The sequence below is a fragment of the Festucalex cinctus genome, chromosome 13 (assembly GCF_051991245.1).
Source record: "Festucalex cinctus isolate MCC-2025b chromosome 13, RoL_Fcin_1.0, whole genome shotgun sequence".
Classification (NCBI taxonomy): Eukaryota; Metazoa; Chordata; class Actinopteri; order Syngnathiformes; family Syngnathidae; genus Festucalex; species Festucalex cinctus.
The window spans coordinates 27700715-27722129 of NC_135423.1; the positions used below are offsets into that span (position 1 = coordinate 27700715).

Consider the following 21415-nt stretch of genomic DNA (forward strand, 5'->3'; position numbering starts at 1 on the left):
AGATATATTGTTCCAAAAAATACCCAAATTCAACTGGTGCGCGGTGTAGCGATAATTGGGTCGTCTTTTGGATGAATTAATAATTTGGACGTTACAGAGGTAAATTGTAATTACCTCGATAACCTCTTGTAACAACTATGGCCGATGGCCCAATCCACCCTCTAATTTTTTTTTTTTAAGTTTGCTTCTCCTAAAGCAAATTCTCTGCAGTCGCATAAATATTCCACTGCCCAGACAGGATCCAGGCTTGGTTAGCTCTGCAGGTGGTCATCCAACCACCAACAAGGCTCTTTTGAAGCCGCTGACCAGGTGACAAAGGAATTTATGCGTCTGCCGAAGGAGTGTATTCAAGCCGTCTTCTCGGAGCCCGAACAAATGGCTCCAATGATTTGGAATACACAAATGACCGATCAAAGGAATGTTCATGACTTCTTATCAGTCACAAAGGGCATTCTGGCGCCTCGCCCTTCCTGGAACGTCTAGATGGAGCAACAGCACCGCCAAGTGGTGAAACTTGGAACTATCCTTAGTGACAATTCACATAAGTAACCGCATTTTACACATTTATACCATGATAATTCTTGACAGACAACTGAACTACGAATGATTCATGTTATATCTTTGTGTGTATGAACATCCTATGTCATTTGTACTCCATACAGAATGAAAGATAATCAATATCTCTCAGTTCAGTCAGATTGGACAAGTAGAAGTTACCTCACAAGTTAGTTTATGATGCATTAATTACGATGTGTGTTAAACGGGTTGTGTGGGAAAACTGATTTGCCAGACTGACCAAATTTAATGCCAAATTATTAATCTCTTTAATAATTTTTCTTAAAGTCTGCCCGAGCGAGCAGAATGGTGTGCCACCACCCACTGAAGCCCCGCCCAAAGACTTTAAAAGGGCGAGGAGACCCTCGCTCATCCTCTTCCTCTTCCTGCTCTCCCGCCTCTTGTCTCTGGCTTCCAAGCCTCTTGCAAAACTCTCGTGCACGACCTGCAAGTGCCCCAGCCTGCTCGAACTCTTTGTTCCAAGAAACTTGCCAACCACGTGGCCCTTTTCTTTTCTAGCAGCAATCGTTGCCGAGAGCGGACCCTCGCTCCACGCCACGCCAAAGCAGGTGCAAACTGCAACGCTGACTAAAGACTCTTTTGCTTTTTTTTTTTTTTGTTTTTTGTTCCACCATCGGTGCTTGCCCACCCGACTCCGCGGCCCCGGCGTACACTTGCAACGTATCGCCGGACTCAAGGTTGTGCACCTAAGCCGCGCACCTCACCTGCTATTCGGTGGCGCTCCGCCGCAGTGCCAACGCACCTCCAACGGCTGGCCTTCCCCGTACGCAGGCGCGTACTGACCGAGCTGCAACACCTGAACTCGGACAGCTGCCCGGCAGAACCAACCTCGCCGGGTCGCCGACCAATCAAGGGACGAGCCGCGCAACTACGTCAGGCCCCTGGAGCGGCTTCCCCGTGCTCACCTGTGGAATAAAACCTTTTTTTTTTTTTTTTCTTGCCTTTTTGGAACGAACATTGACTATTTTTTCCCTTTTTTTCAAGACCTTTCTGCTCGTTCGACGCAAACGATGCTCGTAAGTCTGCATTTAATTCCCAAATTGGTATCACTGCGTGCAACTTACGTTTGAAACATATCACAGATCTGGCAGGTCAAATTTCTCTTTTCCTTGTTTCTTTATTCATTCGCATTCCTTCCTTATTTTCATTCGCTTTATTTTATTCCTTTTCTTCTGACGGTAGAATAGTTAGATAGGCAGTGTTTTGATTCTGTAGTGTAGCAATCGTGAATAAATGCATGTTTTGTGAACTCTATTCCGCCTAAGTCATCTGTGTTTCCGAGTGGATTATTATTCTTTTGTTAGTACAACGAACCACTGAATATCGAGTGTGGCGACTTTAGATTATCAATGACTGATGAAAGAAGGATTTTGGTCGTTGTTTGCTCCTGTTAACCCAAAGCAAAACCAACGTGGTGCCCCAGAGGTTATCGAGGTAAATATAATTTACCTCTGTAACGTCCAGATTATTAATTCGTCCAAAAGACGACCCAATTATCGCTACACTCTCGAGGCACCACGTTGGCTTTGCTTTGGTTAACAGGAGCAAACAACGACCAAAATCCTTTCTTCATCAATCATTCATAATCCAAAGTCACTACACTCGATATTCAGTGGTTCGTTGTACTCACAAAAGAATAATAATCCACTCGGAAACACAGATGACTTAGGCGGAATAGAGTTAATAAAACATGCATTTATTCACGATTACTACACTACAGAATCAAAACACTGCCTATGTCTAACTAGCCTACGGTTAGAAGAAAAGAAATAAAATAAAGCTAATGTAAATAGGGAAAGAATGCGAACGAATAAGGAAACAGGAAAAGAGAAATTTAACTTGCCAGATCTGTGATATGTTTCAAATGTAAGTTGCACACAGTGATAAGCCGAATTGGGGATCAAACGTGCACTTACGAGTTGGGTGCTGCGTCGAACGAGCAGAAACGGGAGGTCTTTGGAAAAGGGGGAAAAATAGACAATGTTCGTTCCAAAAGGCAAGAAAAAAAAAAAAAAAAGGGGTATTCCACAGGTGAGCAAGAGGGCCGCTCGGGGGCTGACATAGTTGCGCGGCTCTCTCTTGATTGGTCGGCGAGATCTTTCTCCGGCGAGGTTGGTTCTGCCGGACAGCCCTGGACTCAGGTGTTGGAGCTCGGTCCGCTACGTGCCGGCGTCCGGGGAAGGCCAGCCGTTGGGGGTGAGCTTGCACCGCGGTGGGGTGGTGTCTCAGCTGTCCGACTCCAGGTGTTGGAGCTCGCTGCGTGCCTGCGTCCGGGAAAGGCCAGCCGTTGGAGGTGAGCTTGTACCGCGGCGGGGCGCCACTGAATAGCAGGTGAGATGCGGTGCGGCTTAGGTGCACAAACTTGAGTCCGGCGGTACGTTGCAAGTGTACCCCTGGGCCGCGGAGCTCGTTGATGGCGGGCAGTCACCGATAGTGAAGAAAAAAGGGGAAAAAAAAGGAAAAAGGGAGTAAAAGAGTCTCTTTGGGGTCAGCGTTGAAATTGCACCTGCTTTGGCGTGGCGTGCAGCGAGTGTCTGCTCTCGTGGCAACTCGTTTCTGCCACGAACAAAGGGGGCCACGTGTTTGACAGGTTTCTTGGAACAAAGAGTCAGTGGGAGTAGGCTGGGAAGCTTGCAGGTAGCAGGTCTGAGGATGGCCAGAAGTGAGAGTGGAAGAGCGGGGAGAGAGAGAGAGAGAGAGAGAGAGAGAGAGAGAGAGAGAGAGAGAGAGAGAGAGGGGGGATCCCCTCGTCTTTTTAAAGCCTATGGGCGGGGCTTCAGTAGGTGGTGGCAAACCCTTCTATTCGCTCACGCGGACTTTAAAAAGCAAATTATTAAAGGGATTAATAATTTGGCATTAAATTTGGTCAGTCTGGCAAATCAGTTTCCCACACAACACGTTTAGCACAAATCGCAATTAATGCATCCTAAACTAATTTTGTGAGGTAGTTCCTACTTGCCTAATCTGACTAAACTGGAAGATATTGATTACCTTTCAGTCCTTATGGAGTACAAATGAGATAGGACGTTCATGCACACAAAGACAGTTATCTGTCAAGAATTATCATGGTATAAACATGTAAAATGCGGTTACTTGTAAGAACTGTCACTAAGGATAGTCCCAAGTTATACCACTTGGCGGCGCTGTTGCTCCATCTAGACGTTCCAGGGGTGCCCCCTGAAGGGCCCGATGCCAGAGCATCCTTTTTAGTTGATAAGAAAGGTCATAAACATTCCTGTGATCAATCTGTATATCCTAGGGTCACAAATGGCTTCTCTCGGGCCCCAGGGGTTCGAGCTTAAACAAACTCTTTTGGCAGACGCATAAATTCCTATGTAACCTGTTCAGTGGCTTCAAAAGAGCTTTGTTTGTGGTTGGGTGACCACCTGCAGACCTAACCAAGATTAAGTCCTTCCTGAGCTGTGGAATGTTTATGCAACTGCAGAGAGTTTACTTTGGAAGAAGCAAACCAAAAAAATTAGAGGGTGGACTGGGCCATAGGCCATAGTTGTTACAGCGGCAACACTGAGTTTAGGGTGTGTTATAGAGGTGTGAATTGCCTAGTACCTGATGATTCGATTCGTATCACGATTCACAGGTCACAATTCGATTCGATACCGATTAATCCCGATACAAATTTCTAAGTCGATTGTTGCAATTTTTTAAATTCAAATTTAGAAAATACTAATCAGTAAACTTGTACAGTAAAAGATTTGAATGAAAATGTATTATTTACCTGAAACTTCAGTCTTATACAGATGGTAATCTGTTTCATGTTAGAACAGCATTGAAATAAAATATTAAGGCTTAATGTTCATTAATATAACATTCTTCCATGCTTAAGGTGTGAACCCTAACCCGAAGTAAGACGTTTTATTTAATATTTTTCCATTAAAAATGGAAGTTTAAAAATCGATTCGGCCTCCTATTGAAGAATTGCGCGATGCAATATCGCGATATATTGCAGAATCTATTTTTTTTAACACCCCTAGTGTGTTATATCTACCTGTTTTGCATAGACAGTGGTACCTCTACTTACGAAATTAATTGGTTCTGGAAGAAAGTTCTTAAGTAGAAAATTTTGTAAGTAGAGATGCATTTTACATGTAAATGCCCTAATCTGTTCCAAGCCTCCCAAAATTCAGACAAATGTTCTATAAAGCATAAAAAATGCATCAAAACATGTTACAAATACATGTTACAATTAGATTATAGCACAATAAATGACAATTGTGCTTAATGTTAAAAACAAAGAATAGAGTAAAGAATAAAAATGATGCTCATTTAGCTTTTTAACTGCTGTCCTCTTCGTTTTTTGCCCTCTTTTTGGTTCATGTTCTCTCTCAGAAGTGTTTTTGCCTGGTGTTTTGTAAAGAACTGATCCAAGGATGTTTGTTTTTTTAACAATCTTGTTTTTTTATTTATTCTTTTATCACTCACTCTTACATCATGTAAGTCGCACATGATCTCCCAGGCGAATAAGTGAACCCACGCCATCCGGCACCGAAGGCAAGTGGCGGTTCCACTCCTCCACCTGGAGCTCTTGTTTTGTTTTTGTTTTTGTTTTTTTAACAATACTTCGAAAATGTCAAAGGCAAACATCAACATAGTGAGCGATCGCGCGAATCTTGAACACTTTTTCTGGGTGATTCTTTTCAATAAATTCCGAAACTTGATGGAAACTTCAGGTATAACGGCGAGCCATCTCCTTCCAAAAAAGGCCTGTCTCGTCGCAATTAAAAACTTACTGTGCAAGGTAGCCTTCATCAATCACCAATTGTTTGAATTTTTGCACAAACTCGTCGGCCGTTAGTTAATATTTACGTAAAACTATCTAAACACCTCATGGCCCGAGGGGCGAATGACGAGGACGCTCCATAGACACATCCTATTCTGTATCTATGGTCACATACGGTACAGGTCACTCTTAGCCAATGGGATGCCAGGAAGATGCCAGTAATAGCCAATGGCAGAGCAGCTGTAAGTATTTTGCATTCAGGAAACTCTGGGAGCTGCGAGTAGCGGCCCATACTGTAGTTTTACCTTTCATATCCTGAAACTTCTTTCACAACAAGAGGCGATATTTTCCTGTTGAGGAGCTTCATAACTTGAAAATTTCGTATGAAGGGACGTTCGTATGTAGAGGTACCACTGTATATCGTTCCCGGAATTCAGGCTCACTCAGAGACGTTACAGCGTAGCTCCGCTCGTGTGTTTGCCTTCAAACTTGTGCACAATACACATCACAATACACCAATACACATTGGTGTCTGCTGTGGTTTCACACCAAGTCGGGCTGTCGCTACGGCTGGGACACCAAAGAGTGGAGATTCATCTGCATTTTATGACAAATTCAGGAAGTTCAATTTAAACACGAAACAAAGCCGGGCAAAAACCGTAGCAATTATTTAATGCCAATTTGCACCGGTGTCGGCCATAAACTCGACAAAACACAACAACCACGCGCTTTGCAAACTGTTTATTTTTGTTTGTTTTTGTTTTTTTCCGCCTCTCGTCCCATACACATATCCACATGTGCAAAGCACATACTTTATACTGAGTACCTTCGAAAATGTGATAAAAGTAAAAGAACTCCTACTTGTGTACAGTGTGTGGCTACTCTGCTGACCACTGGTTGTCACAAATGTGGCAGTCATGTTGTGTAAGAGTTGAAAAAGTGTACACAAATCAAATTGCCATATTTTTGTTTCTTATTTAATAAATCGGTATGTATACATATTTACCTTGTAGGAAGGAAAGAAGCAGAGCACACCTTTTGGCACAACTTTGCAGACATGCAGTAGCAGGCCACCAACTTCATCCTGGAAAGCATATGTCTCAGCATGTTGGAAGGTGGCACAGAGCTTTCTGCCTTGAGGTCCAACACCAACAGTCCCAACCCAAACCTGTAGAGGCATTTTTGAATTTAATTTGAAAGTTATTCATTCTTCAGTCGGAGGCTCTTATGTGCTATCAAAGGCAGCCTTTGGTTGAGTTTATACAATATAATTAACAGTTATACGTCATGGGTATATTTGTGTGCATATGTGTGGGTAAGGTCCCTTTAAGAGCAGCAAAATGGAGCAAGAGAGAGAGCAGGCTGGGCTGTTCTGGCAAAGGAGGCCATGCAACAGTGTTGCCAGTTGTACAATAATTATCGTATTTGTACGATAATTTGACCCTCTGTACGATGTATGATCAATAATCTTGAAAAATGGCAAATGTACGATAATTTGACCATTTCATATTATTGTCGGCAAAAATGAAACTGCCAGTTTTTTTGCGAACCCTGAAGGTAGATATCTGTTCTCATGTGACACAACACCAGCCAATCACGCTTTGCTGAGCATGAGAAATGAATGACGTCCATGGCTAAATGGTAAGTGCCCGCCCCCAGGAGACGCTCACCGACAGGAAATCGCGCAAGACTCAAATCACCAAAACAACGTGAATGAGAGCCAAAAGCAGAAGACAGAGGAGACATAAACGGAAGCAAAATGAATTCCATTGAAGGAGATAGTGAGGAGGGACGAGACGAGAGACAAGAAAGAGAGATAAGCAGCATTGTCCACAAACTTACAGAAAAGAACGTGAAAGCCAGCCCACTTTGCCGGTTGGCTGAAACCTGTTGCGGGCTTACGGTAAGCCTTTTGCGTTGTTACAACACCGAGCTGTTGACTAAATTAATGGTTTTAAAAAATGTGCTGCTTTGAACACCCCATTTTCTTTTATTAGTTTTTATTTAGTTTATTAGGCCCAATATTAGATTTGGCAGAGGCATCTTTTGTTGAATTACAGTTATAATTCTTCAAAAGAAAATATACAAGTTTCCTCCTGTAAACATCATTAAGCATATGTATTTAATGCAAGTTGAAAATGTCTGAAGTCCTCCTGTTTACGTTTAACAAATTTAAATCCTGATGTTTCTACTAATTACTGTCTCAAATGTACTGTAAATGTATAGGCTTGCATGCCGAGGAACGTTTCCTTCTTGGGAGTAGAAATATGGCGGCCTCGCGGCTCGTGGCTACCCGGTAATATATACAGATCAGTGACGTTAACCCGCAACGAAGCCCTGAGGGCCTGTGAGCGGCGAGTGCTTTTAAATACAAGGACTATATTTGACTTTCGCGAATCAGTGAATTTCGGTGAAAACGGGTGTACGATAATTTCCATCAAAAAACAATTTTGAGTCTATGGTACGATGATCCTATACTTCCCACCTGGCAACGCTGCCATGCAACCAGCCTTCAGAACACATCTGACCAGACAGAACAAAAACAGCATCATTAAAGCATTTGGACGACACCTCTAAAGATTGGTTTATGCATGACGCGTCCGCGAGGTCCGCAAGGCTCCACGTGGCAAAATGACGTTTCGGCATCCACGCCCCTGCATGCGGCCTCCATATTTCCCTAATTTTCTGCACCGTGCAACTATGAGAATTTGTAAGCTACGTGGACGGTCCGCACGGGAAACATGGCGGATGCTTCCTGACTACTTTATTTGGTTAAATGTATGAAGATTATTCACCCTCAATTGTTGATGTCATTAGTTTATTGAAAAAAGAAAATGACAATACAGGGTGTTCCAAAATGGCTGACCCCATATCTCGGAAACACCTTGATGGATCTTAATGAAACTAAAGACACTTTATGTTGAAGGTCATAAGTTTTATTGGTTAAGTTTTCAAAGAAAAGAAAGTTTGTGAAGAAGTCTTGTGTGACTGAGCCGAGCATACTCTAACACGCAAAATGCCTTTTCTTTTTAAGTGAACGGCATTTCTAAACCTGAAAAGATAGAAATTCCAAACGTTACACACAAAAACTTGAAACGTTTCTACACAAGCTGTGAAAATTTGAGACCATTCCAATGAAAATTGAAAAAATTATTGGCCTACGAAATGGGGTCAAAAATTTTTGGAACACCCTGTACTGTATTGTTTTATACTTCTATTGTGGTAAAGTGTTGTTGTTCATACGCTGTACATGCGCTTCACTGCCTCCTGTCATCTGGGAGGCCACCTCATTTCCACACAGAGCATTCATGACAGAAAGAAAAAGATTGCTCTTTTGAGAGATCACCACAGGCTTTGTGGTAAACACGTCTACATCAACGAAAATCATACTAAACAAAAGGGTGCGACAATTGAGAAAGAATGGACTTATCGAAAGCACGGGGACTCAAGACTGCGCAATTTATATTCAAACTAAAGATAACTCATCTGCTCAACAGAAAACACAAATCATGAAAAGAGTGGAACAGTTGGCGGAGTTTGAGAGACATCAACTACAATAATTCAACATCAAATTGTGAATTATGTTTTACCAAAATTGAAATATTGTATATATTACAACCCAAAACTGGAGTTTCATGAGTACTTGCTGACATTGCCAAGGATAACTGTTGTTTATACACCTGCATTGATAACATGTATTGCTGTTCCTGTAAGAATCTAAATATTGTCTGGCTCTAATTCTGTTTGGGCATTTGTTGTAACTTTCAAGGCTGTATGATATTGATAAGGTTGTATTGTGGCTACAATTGAATCTGCTGTTTATATATATATATATATATATATATATATATATATATATATATATATATATATATATATATATAATGGGGCTGTCAAAGTTAAAGCATTAATAGATTAATTAATCACAGAAAGTTGTCGCATTAATCACGTATTAACGCATATTAATCGCACAATTTTTTTGGACCGCACTTGAGCCTTGAACGTAACCGCGGATGGTTACATTGAAGGCTGTGCAGGTCAGTGATTAGGTCAATGCACGGCATTTCCTACGCCCGTTGTTCCAAAATGAGCAGGGTGACTCCAGTTGGTGTACTCGGTAGTAAATTTGCTTTAAAAAACACCCCGACGGGATTTTAGATAAAACAAAAGTAATTTGCGTTTAATTAATTAGTAATTGCTGAATTGCACCCAATTAATATGATGCTGTTATGTTTTGAGCAATACACGCATGCATGCAACTGCATACATGCATTTAATCAATGTTTGCAAATGACATTCAGATAATAAAATGCATTAATGTCAAAATATTAGGGCATTTTGTATTTATTTTATATTACGCGCATACGCAAGTAATTTAGCTGATTAATCGTGATTAATCAAAATTAAAAAGTGTGATTAATCAGATTAGCGAAGACACTACTGGTGAAAGAGAAAAAATAGGCTTGCCTTGGCTGCTTGCCTGGCGGGGTGGGCTTTCTGGTGGCGTCTGGGGACCAACTCACCAGTTCCAAATGACTGGGAGTAGCCACAATCTACACACGGACATTCAAGATGAACTGAGCGAGCAGTGTCTGGGATAGTATGGGATGGATGGATCACGATAAAAATCAATGACTATTTTAAATAATGACTGATGCGTTATAGTAATGGATCGATGGGGACGGGTCTCGAATAAGCCATCGGCTTCTACCCGTCAGCCCTTCTTTCGGCTGTCAATGTTGCAAATGATGTGATCGATGTAAGCTGTAATGTGTCTGAAAGTAAAAAATGAATAAACTAAACCAAACTAAATAGTTTGTCAAAAGTGAAAATATTGCTGTTTACACGTTATCAGATATGTAAATAAATCCTTATTTTGCCATCAAAAACACATTTTTTTTTTCATGTTTTGTGGAAGGCAAGGACTGTTGAGATATTTGAGATGTCACTAAACCAATAAATATTAGTGTCAAAGTCACTGTTGTACAGAAAATGCATAATTTCACAAAACCTTAATTCTCTTTAATGTGCTTGAGATTGTTGATTTTTGTCCAACCGAGCCATTTTCAAATGATGATTACTAAAGAACAGAATAAAGTAGAACCATACCTTTCTAATGAAAGAGCAGAACCCAATCTTTCAAATGGTACCCAACACGTTGAGTCATAACATAATGTTCTAGTCAGCCTTGAAAATGAGTGAAAATGTTCGAAATCGGTGGGATTCTAGGGGTTATCTTTTCAGAAAAAGCATGGTATTTAATAAAGAGTTGATGGGATATGAATAGAGTACTAACAGGAAGTACAATTTTAGCTGCCTTAATCTGGCTAATTTACTGTCTTGTCATTTTATGTTTTATTTTGAAAATCCTTACTCCCATTTCATTTCAGGTCACTTGCCGTTCCTCATGCGGCATCAGTGTCAACCCTGATTCATGATTGTGTCCATCTGTTGTTTCCCATTACCCTCACGTGTTAAATAGTCTGCATCTACCCTGTCTTGTGCCAAAGTATTAATTCAGGATCGAACTGGCCCAGTTGTCCCACCATTGTTGTCCATTGTCCATGATGAGAACTTTTGTCCGTAATTTTTCATAGCCACAGTGCAGGTTTAGTTTTAAGAATACCTTTTGTTTGTTTGAAGATAAGATGTCCTCCCTTTTGGAGTGCCTTTAATTAAACGTTTTATAGCCTTCTTATTTTCCCTTTTTATTCCCTTTTATTACTTTTTATTTAATAAACACCTGCCTTAGCGGTTAATTCATCCCTGCGCCTAAGTCCTAAATTTACTACAGTGTGTTACTTTCCATAAAATGTTATTGAAAACAACTAATAGCAGCATTTTTCTGTAATTTTACTCTTCGTTACACGTTTGATAATTGTGTGAAAAAAAGGCATAATCTTGTTGAAATTACAACTACAAACTGTATTTTTATGAGAAGAAAGAAAAAATTTGTTTCTGTTATTCCACTGTATTTTTTGGCATCCCAGTTGCTGGAAAATTACTTCTATTTTATTCCTTAACCCCCCCCCCCCCCCCCCCCCCCAAAAAAAAAAAAAATGCAAATACAAGCCAGTATATCATACAATGTTTACACAATAAACAAAAACAAAACAAGTACCCATAACAGTAACTAGATGTTTATGCTCACACCGGTGGACAATATACCTCATAATGGCAATGGTAAAACTTGGACCCTAACTAGAAACACATAATTAGACACTTACCCTGTTAAAATCTCTGTCAGTGTGTTTGGTAGTAAAATATACGAAGAGAGGGGGCACTGTTGAGCAGGTTATGGAGCAGGACATGAGTTTTCGGGCTCCCATCAAACTTTTGCATTTTCAGCCTCAAGTCCGTGTACTGGTGAACAAATTTCATTAAGCCTGTTTCAAATAGACTTGTTTGAGCAAAATATACGAAAAGTGACACGCAAATGGCTACGAAGCAGCGTAAAAGCAAAATCGATGAACCTATTAAGCTAAAACCTAACATAGCAGCAACAACTCCGATGGATTGCGGCCCGGAAAAGGCTGACCAAACATGACTGAAAACAGAAATCTTGCTGGAGCTTAGAGCTGACATCGCTCCAGTGATCAAGACAGAGATGAGAAGTGCAGTTGCTGCGGACTTCAATTCTCTAAAGCCCAATTCACACTGACTGCGGAATGGACGCGGTGCGTTCTCTGTACGGCGGCCGTACGGACGCCGCAAGGGTAGAACGCATTCAAGTCTACGTGTCAATTCACACCAGCTTCAGTGTTTTGCGTCTGCGATGCGGAACGACTGCGGCGATGCGGAAGTTTTCCACAAGCGTTCTATTTCTTCCGGACGCCGCATGCGGATTTTCATGAAACTGAAGAAATTACACGAGCCGGAAAGGAAATCGAGTGTCTCGCATTAAGGTAAATCCAGTATATTTCAAAATAAAACCGTTTGCAAACTCGTTTTTTGGGGAGGGAAGCTAGCTAGCTGCATAGCATGACATCAGTCGGACATTTAAGACAAAAAATGAGCTCAGAATAAATTAAACACAACAAAATGACACTATTTAAACACAAAACGCATTTACCCATGGAGAACAGCCATGGCAGAAGTCCCAGAAATAATGTCCAAAAAGCATATCGATGTGACAACAGGCAAGCGTGGCTATTGTTTACAAATAGGACTATACACGGTTGTTATTGGGTGAACTCAACTCGCCACCGTGAACCCCGCGTGATCTCGTGGTCTGTCGGGAGCAGATTTCCAGACACGCAACGCAGGAAGTGTGAATTGCAGTCCTTGAGGCTATCCTTGTGGTGTCCGTACGGCCGCCGTACGGAAAACGCACCGCATCCATTCCGCAGTCAGTGTGAATTGGGCTTAAAAGATGAGCTGAGTGCAGCAGTGAAGCAAGAAATACAAGGCGCGGTGGCTTCACTGTGCTCTGATGTTGAACAGGTGAAGACTGGTATGAAAGACATGGAGTCTGTTTTTTCTACGTGGTCTGACGAAGTGACTGCTAATTTTAATTGGTTATTTGAATTAACAGATATTTTCTTTGAAAATAATACAACTCAAACGTCAATGAGCATTCAATGGGAAGCATTTAAGGCCTTTCTTAGAGGACATATAAGTTATACAGGGTCAAAAAGACTCATTTAGTTAGACAACATTTAGAATAAAAAATTAATGACCTTCAAATTAAAGTGAATAGAAATAGTAATCCACAATTGGAAACTGAATTGTTGTATTGTAGAGCTGAATATGATGAGTTCTCTGCCGATAGAGCTGCGTCAAGTCTTCTTAAGCCCAATTTACACTGACTGCGGAACGGACGCGGTGCGTTCTCCGTACGGCGGCCGTACGGACAACACAAGGATAGAACACATTCAAGTCTACGTGTCAATTCACACCAACTTCGGTGTGGAGCGTCTGCTGTGCGGAACGACTGCGGCGATGCGGAAGTTTTCCGCAAGCGTTCTTCCAGGTGCCGCATGCGGATTTTCAATGAAGCTGAAGAAATTACACGAGCCGGACAGGAAATCGAGTGTCTCGCATTAAGGTAAATCCGATATATTTCAAAATAAAACAATTTGTGAACTCATTTTTTGACATCAGTCGGACATTTAAGACAAAAAATGAGCTTAAAATAAATTAAACATGACAAAATGACACTGTTTAAACACAAAACCTACTTACCCATGGAGAAGAGCCATGGTAGAAGTCCCAGAAATAATGTCCAAAAAGCATATCGATGTATCAACAGACAAGAAATAGGACACTATATCCACGGTTGTTATTGGGTGAACTCAACTCGCCAGCGTGAACTCCACGTGATCTCGTGGTCTGTCGGGAGAAGATTTCTGTACACGCAACGCACGTAGTGTGAATTGCAGTCCTTGCGGCGTCCGTACGGCCGCTGTACGGAAATTGCACTGCGTCCGTTCCGCAGTCAGTGTGAATTGGGATTTAGACGTAAACAATCATTCTATGAGCAAGGTGAGAAGGCAGGGGCAAAATATAGACATAATATATATATATGTAATATAGAAATTGGAGTACAGACTGTCAATTACAGAAATAGATAGATCTAGATGGACACACGGATCCAGAGAAAATTAATTTTGCTCTTAAGCAATATAAGTTGTACGATGCACAATTCACTATACAGGAAGAACATATACAAGGTTGTGTTTAATAATTTTAGAGATTCCTACAAATTCAGATGAAAATCAACTTAGTCTGGATTAGGGCTGCCAAGATTAGTCGACTAGTGACGACGTCGTCGGCTAATTTAAATAGTCGACTAGTCAGTTTTACATAATATATATCAGCCTTATATTTGTTTTCTCTTCCAAAACTGCCTCAACCGCTCGTTTGGCTGCCAGCCGCCCGTCCACCTGCCTGCTCTTACTAGACGCACATGCGCAGTAGCATTAATTCCGGGTCAGACGTGACGTCAGCACCAGCTGTACACAGTATGCTCACATGGCTAACCGACATCGGACTTCGAAGGTTTGGGAATACTAATGTTCAATGTAAAATATGCAAGACAGACCTTGCCTCTCACGGTAGTTGAGACGGAAGCACCTTTTGTCGAATCCTTCTGACGGCGAGGGACAGTCATCTCAGGCAATGTAAGTCATTTGGATGGTTAGCGTAGCTAAGTGCTAACTGGGACGTTCATTTAGCACACACTGTGTGGTAAAACGTGCCCACGTTGGTTACAGCTTTTAAGTCCTCTTCTCCTGCTTTTAACTTTTGTTTTAGCACTCCTCAACAACAGACGGTGCGCACACGCAAGGTCTTCCGCTCTCCTTCTCTTTCCTAAACAACATCGCCCTCCTGCGCCAAAGTGCGGCACGACAGTACTTTAACTCTTTGACCGCCATAAACGTTTAAAAACGTTCAGTATAATCCTAGGATAGGCCGCCATAGATGTCTATTGACGTCTACTATGTTTTTTATGGAAACGGGTGGAGGAAAGCCTTGGGCAGCTGTGCTCCAAGTATCAAGCCGATCGGGTTACTATAATGAGTATTCCTGGCCACTAGATGGCTGTGATGAGTCTTTTGAACAAGATCGGGTAGGAGACAACAGTAGAAGAAGAGAGGCTGAGCTAGAGTGTTGAGGGGGAGAGAATGGCTAACTTGGCTAAGGGAGTCAAAAAGGCTACAGATGGCAATCAGCTCACGCTTGATCCTTATTTTCAAAGCTCAAAAGCATCGACCAGTGCTCAAGAGCACAGTGATGACGGGGTTAAGTCATAGTTGAAGGGGTGACGCGGCCGTTTCGACCACGTCCTAAGGCCCCACCGGCTAGCGATGCTAATAACGTCCTAAGGCCCCACCGGCTAGCGATGCTAACACCGGAGAAAAGTGGTGCACAACCGAGCACGTCTGCACAGATGACGTTTCATCGGACGATGACGACTACTATGGGTCCGATGCAAGACAGTCTTGGACAGTCTTCCAAAGAACGTGAAGGTAAGCGCTAACATGCTAAGAGATTGCTAGTAAGATTACTTTCCTAACTTTTCGGGCGATCTGCTAGCAGCGTGTGTAAATGTGCTGATATACACTAAAACATCTATTACCTATACAAACGTGAATGTATATTTTATAGATCGTGCTCACAGCAACGTCCGACCGCTGGTTCTACGACAAAGAAAGGAAAAAAAAACAAACAAAAAAACGTTTTCAATACACCGCAACAATAAAAGGAAAGTCTTTCGATAGTATTGTAATTGTATATGTTTCTTTCAGCTCCTACTCATAGGGCCCAAAGTGACCCTTCTCACAGTGAGCAGAACAAAGGTAAAAAGAAAAAAAAAAAAGATTCTCCACAGCACTAATAAAAAATTTGATGGTAAACGTCTTCTATAATTTACAGAATGTGCATCAACCAATACATCCAAGAAAAAGAGGTAAACATGCACACACACACACATTGCATCACAGTGCTAAAATAATACATGATATTGAAATGTATATTTGCAGATCCCAAAGATTCTGGCTGGCTTGAAGTTGATGAAGTTGGCTGGCAGCCAACCATCTTCCCCTTTGCTGCAAAACCAGGACCAAGGGATGCTGCAGCAGAGCTGAATTCCCACCTGCCAGCTGACATCCTGGAGCTCTTCATCACGGAGGAACTTCTCCAGCACATCGTTCATCATACCAACCTCTACGCAAATCAGTCCATGCAGAAGCAGACTGACAAAAACTGTAATGCAAATCCTGCTGCATCCCCCTAGCACGCACAGGATTGCTCCACAATATACCACACAAAAAGAAAAATTGTGTCGTTGAAACATCCACACAATTGTAAATAGTAACACGTACACACACACCACACATGCGCAGTTGCGCACGTGTAAATAGTTTGCAAAGAGTTTTCCAAATTGTTTGTTCGGATTGCTACTGTTGCATGTAAATAAACTGTTATTTTGCAATCAAAAAACACTTTTTTTTTATTGTTGGGGTAGTGTTTTATAGAAGTTTAGGTGTTTGTAGAATCACTCATGCAAAAAAAAAGTGTCAAATTCACTACAGTGCATGAAATAACATCGTTTCACAAAAAGCTTGATTTCTCCGTATTTTGGAAGAAAATAGAGGATTTGGGTGAAACGAAGCTGTTTTCTATTGTTGATTACTGAAGATCTGAATAAGGTAGAAACAAACATTTTTTTTAGATGAAAGATGAGACTTCAATCTTTCATTTGGTAGTATCCGCGTTTCCATAGTCCTAACACAACATTTTCTGTGGAGCTTGAAAGATCGGTAAAATTCTGTAAATCAGCTGGCACTATGGGGTTACCTTTTCCAAAAATGGCTGGCAGTCAAAGAGTTAAGGGCCAGGCTTGGCCTGTAACACAGCGATTTTTTGGCTGGATAGGAAATGTGGCAAGGATGTCTTAACGCTACGTTACAGTGCTAAAAGACTCCGTTCCACTTCATTGGAGAGCTTTATTATGAAGCCATCAACGTGCATGCCTCAAAAGTATTTTTTATATTGTTTACGTTTGTTGTATTCATATTACTAATTAGGGCCCGAGCAGCGACCGCTGCGAGGTCCCTCTTGTTTTTGTAAGAATTCTTCTTCTTCTTCTTCTTCTTCTTCTTCTTCTCCTCCGTAAACGATCGCATTTTTGAGAGCCTAAACATTTACGAAAACTCACCAAACTTTGCAGTCTCTTCGGGCGCGGCGAAAAATTTGATATTATGTAGTTGTCATAACAATGCGACTCTATAGTGCCCCCTAGCGTAGAAAAATAAAACACAATCCCGGCCCGTTTGACCTAGAGCTACGAAAATTGCCAGGCACGTGTAGCACCCTGAGACGCACAAAAAAGTCAGTGGAAGCCATTTCCTAAAATGTACAGGAAGTGAGCTATGAATTTTTGAATGTCCAATTTTTGCCCATTTTGGCACATTCACTGTGGTCATGCTTTTTCCCCCTTTGCAAACATTTTTCATCCAATTGACTTCAAACTTGGCATTTATCATCTCAAGACCTGAGAGAACAACTGGGCATCTTGCCTTTTCAAAATACTATATGACGGGGGGCGGGGCATCAAATATTGCCTTTAAAATTTCATTTGTCCAGAAAGACAAAATGCTGAATAACTCCCATGTACAAGCTCCAAAAAATTTCAAACTTCTCATGCAACTTAATAGTCACGCCCTGAAGACATCTATATGATACAATTCTGTTATATATATATATATATATAGCGCCACCTAGTGGTGACAATAAATGTCATACTTTACGTTTTTAGCTACTGTGCCAAGCTCTTTGAAGGGATCCAGTTGAAAATTGGCCAGACAAGCCTTAAGATGTTGATCATGGCCCACACCGAATATTGTAACTTTTCGCCAAAGGGCGTGGCCGCTACGGTGCCGCAAAGTCTGGTAATTTTTCGTGACAATAAAAGCTGCTTTAACTTGACCCAGATGATCCTATCTTCTCAAAATTTCACAGATTTGATGAGAGTCCAGCCCTAAAGACATCTACGAACTTATATTTCATCTTAATGATAGCGCCACCTACTGGAATTTTTTTTTTCTTATGATTTTTCCTCAATGCTTTTCTCCAACCACATTAACTGCACCTACCTCATATTTGCTCAGATGAGGGTTTCGGTCTTCATGATGTCACAACACAAAGTTTGTGAGTTTTCGCGAATCGCTATGGGCGTGGCTAAGCGCTGTTCGCCAAGAAAACAACACCTATTTTGAGGGCCTAAACCGACACAGAAACGCATTAAACTTGGCACACACATCTGGCCTGGCAAAATGAGCGATATTTTATCCTGGATTGTGCTATTTTTAGAAAAATGACTCAATAGCGCCCCCTAGAAGATTTTAATGAAGCAGCCCCGGTTGTACGTTTAAGCAAAAACAACGAATATTTTTAGGTGTATGAGGGAGCCAAAGACCTACAAAAAAGTCTCTTGAACCCTTATGCTAAAATGAACAGGAAGTGAGCTACGAATTTTTGAATGTCCCATATTTTACGATTTTAGCACATTTACAGGGGGCATACTTTTGCCCACTTCTCCTACACGTTTCATCCGACTGACTTCAGACTTGACCTGGACCATGTCAAGACCTGAGCCAACGACAGGGGGAAAAAATTTTGACTTTTCAAAATACTATATGATGAGGGCGGGGCATCAAAATTTGTGTTTCGCACTGAAAAAGGATATGCTTAATAACTCCCCGGTACATGCTCCAAAAAATCCCAGACTTGACAAGTATGTTCATAGTCAAGGCCTGAAGCTATTTCTATGACAACATTCAGTTATATATGTAGCGCCACCTAGCCCTTGAGGCATAAAAAAAAAAATACCCCACTTACGGTATTTTTACAAAAATTGTAAACTCATTCCAAGTGTGATAACTAAGTCATTTATGAATATTCTTTTACTTTCCACCATTCAAAATGTTCACTGGCATCAGACCTATCCAAACATTAGGGGTGGGACAAAAAACCGATTCGACCGAACCATCGGTCGTCAAGGGGAGCTAAACGGCCGTATCGGTAGCAGACTTGTCAACCGATACAAAATCCGCCGGGAATCCTTAGATACATCGCTTGTAAAGCTGTGGACCGGATATCGCGTGGCTGTGAATCGGTTGCGAGTGAGGCTTTATGGTTTTCAGAACAATAGCAAGAGTTCTGCGCCGTGCTCTACTTGTTTTGTTTACATTTCAGTAGCATCACTATTCAAGCTACTTCCCTGTTTACAGAGCGCTAGCAAAGTAGCTTTCAGAGACGCTTCATTCCCCGGATGTTGTAAACATAATGCAAAGACGTTACGCACCTTGGGGAGGAGCCTACCGTCAACGCCGTGCTCGCGACACGGCGCGCGCAGCGCGCACAACGAGTGACAACATGCAACAGTTAGCAGAAGCTAACCCATTGCTATCGAGTCCTCTCGGTGCACTTGTATGTCCCGGGCCGGCGTTGGTACTGCGCGCGAGCCAAAAAGAATAACTCCCGTGACGATCCAATGCATGGATTCAAACGACACAGGTATGTCCCACAGCCAACACACCAGCTAAGCTAAAAGCACACTGCAAGTATCTCATTTCTCAGTTTGTGGCTCCCTGTCAATGTATACAACTAGCATGAGCACCAGATAGGAGAACTGAGACGTGCCCGTGATTACGTCATCAAACGCAAAATGAACGACAGCCCAAAAAAACAAAACATAAACAGTAGTGATTCCGTGGTCATCATCTTGTCTCAGATTAAAAAAAACAAAAAAACAAAAAGATGTCATACATTAACCAAAAATGAATATGATGGCAAAAGAAAAAATATTGTTAAAAACAAAAATTGTTGATAAAAAGGGAAGGGCACTTTTGGAAATATTTTTGGATATATTAAGTGGTTAAAATGTGTTTGATAGATTTATTGTTCCATAAGGTGGCTTCATATTTCTTTTGGCTGGACGGTAGGTTTATTTCATGTCTTAAATTTATGTTTCTGAAATACTTCACAATGTGCACATATTCTGTTTAATTGTGTTGGTGTCTTTTTAAAGGTTAAATATTTATATTTCAAATTGAATTATCAGCCTTTTTTTCCTGATCCTTATTTTGAATTTTAAAAAAACTAAAAAATAAAAAACAATTATAACTCTCAATAACGACTAATAAATATTTAACCTGATACATTTTTCAGTCATATCGCCCAGCCCTTTGTTGCGGTCCATTTAAATAATTGATTCAATATATAAAAATATAGAAGACATTTTTGTTGTTCTTTTTTTACACATTTGTAGATACTGTAAAAATTTGTGGTGTTTTAAGATTAATGTTTACAAACAACAAATGTCACTATAAGTTTTGAATATTGAAATGAATCGTATCGAATCGAAAATCGTATCGTTCCCAAACTTAATCGAACCGCATCGAACCGTTCTGTTCTGAAAGATAATCGTTTTTCAATCGAATCGCAACCTGTGTATCGAGATACATATCGAATCGGCCTCATGTCAGAGATTCCCACCCCTACCAAACATACATATTTTTTATTTAGTTTTATTTATTTTTGATAGCCTCTATAAACAATAACAGCAACATTGTGCAATGAGTACGAGCGATGATGTGTATATATACTTTTACAAAAAATACAAATCAGGGCAAATCATTCCCTGAAAATAAAAAAGTACACTGAATTTTTCAGATCTTAACATTCATCAAAACCCATTGAGCTTGACAAACTCATCACACCTGGAAAAAGAAAAATCCACATGTAAAGGTTTATTATGCCATTTTCAAAGAAACTCTGCTCCCAATGTGCCAGTACCCCAACGTGCCAGTACCCCAACGTGCAAGTACCCCAACGTGGCCCGGGCTGCGAGGGCCCTTTATAGCTGCTTGCAGCTCTAGTTATTAGGGCCCGAGCAGCGACCGCTGCGAGGTCCCTATTGTTTTTGTAAAAATTATTATTATTATTATTATTATTAGGGTCCGAGCAGCGACCGCTGCGAGGTCCCTATTGTTTTTGTAAAAATTATTATTATTATTATTAGGCCCCGAGCAGCGACCGCTGCGAGGTCCCTATTGTTTTTGTAAAAATTATTATTATTATTATTATTATTATTCTTTATTCTCCGCAAACGATCGCGATTTTGGGTACCTAAACATTCACGAAAACTCACCGAACTTTATTATTGTATATTGTAACTTTTCGCCAAAGGGCGTGGCCGCTACGGTGCCGCAAAGTCTGGTAATTTTTCGTGACAATAAAAGCTGCTTTAACTTGACCCAGATGATCCTATCTTCTCAAAATTTCACAGATTTGATGAGAGTCCAGCCCTTAAGACATCTACGAACTTATATTTCATCTTAATGATAGCGCCACCTACTGGAATTTTTTTTTTCTTATGATTTTTCCTCAATGCTTTTCTCCAACCACATTAACTGCACCTACCTCATATTTGCTCAGATGAGGGTTTCGGTCTTCATGATGTCACAACACAAAGTTTGTGAGTTTTCGCGAATCGCTATTGGCGTGGCTAAGCGCTGTTCGCCAAGAAAACAACACCTATTTTGAGGGCCTAAACCGACACAGAAACGCATTAAACTTGGCACACACATCTGG

General features: G+C 41.1%; 1 protein-coding gene and 1 long non-coding RNA gene across 6 annotated transcripts in view; one reads left to right on the plus strand and one right to left on the minus strand.

Annotated features, from left to right (window-relative positions):
- The window catches only part of brip1 (BRCA1 interacting helicase 1), a 484938-nt gene that overhangs the window by 86872 nt on the left and 376651 nt on the right, over window positions 1-21415 (minus strand). For all 5 annotated transcript variants that reach the window (XM_077540670.1, XM_077540669.1, XM_077540668.1 and 2 more), the window contains one exon: window positions 6321-6482. In XM_077540670.1, the coding sequence (XP_077396796.1) occupies window positions 6321-6482 (162 nt within the window). The remainder of the gene's footprint in view (window positions 1-6320; window positions 6483-21415) is intronic.
- LOC144033649 (uncharacterized) lies at window positions 14889-16260 on the plus strand. The gene is made up of 4 exons (XR_013288026.1): window positions 14889-15285; window positions 15565-15615; window positions 15692-15725; window positions 15799-16260. It is a non-coding gene; the product is annotated as an uncharacterized LOC144033649 (long non-coding RNA).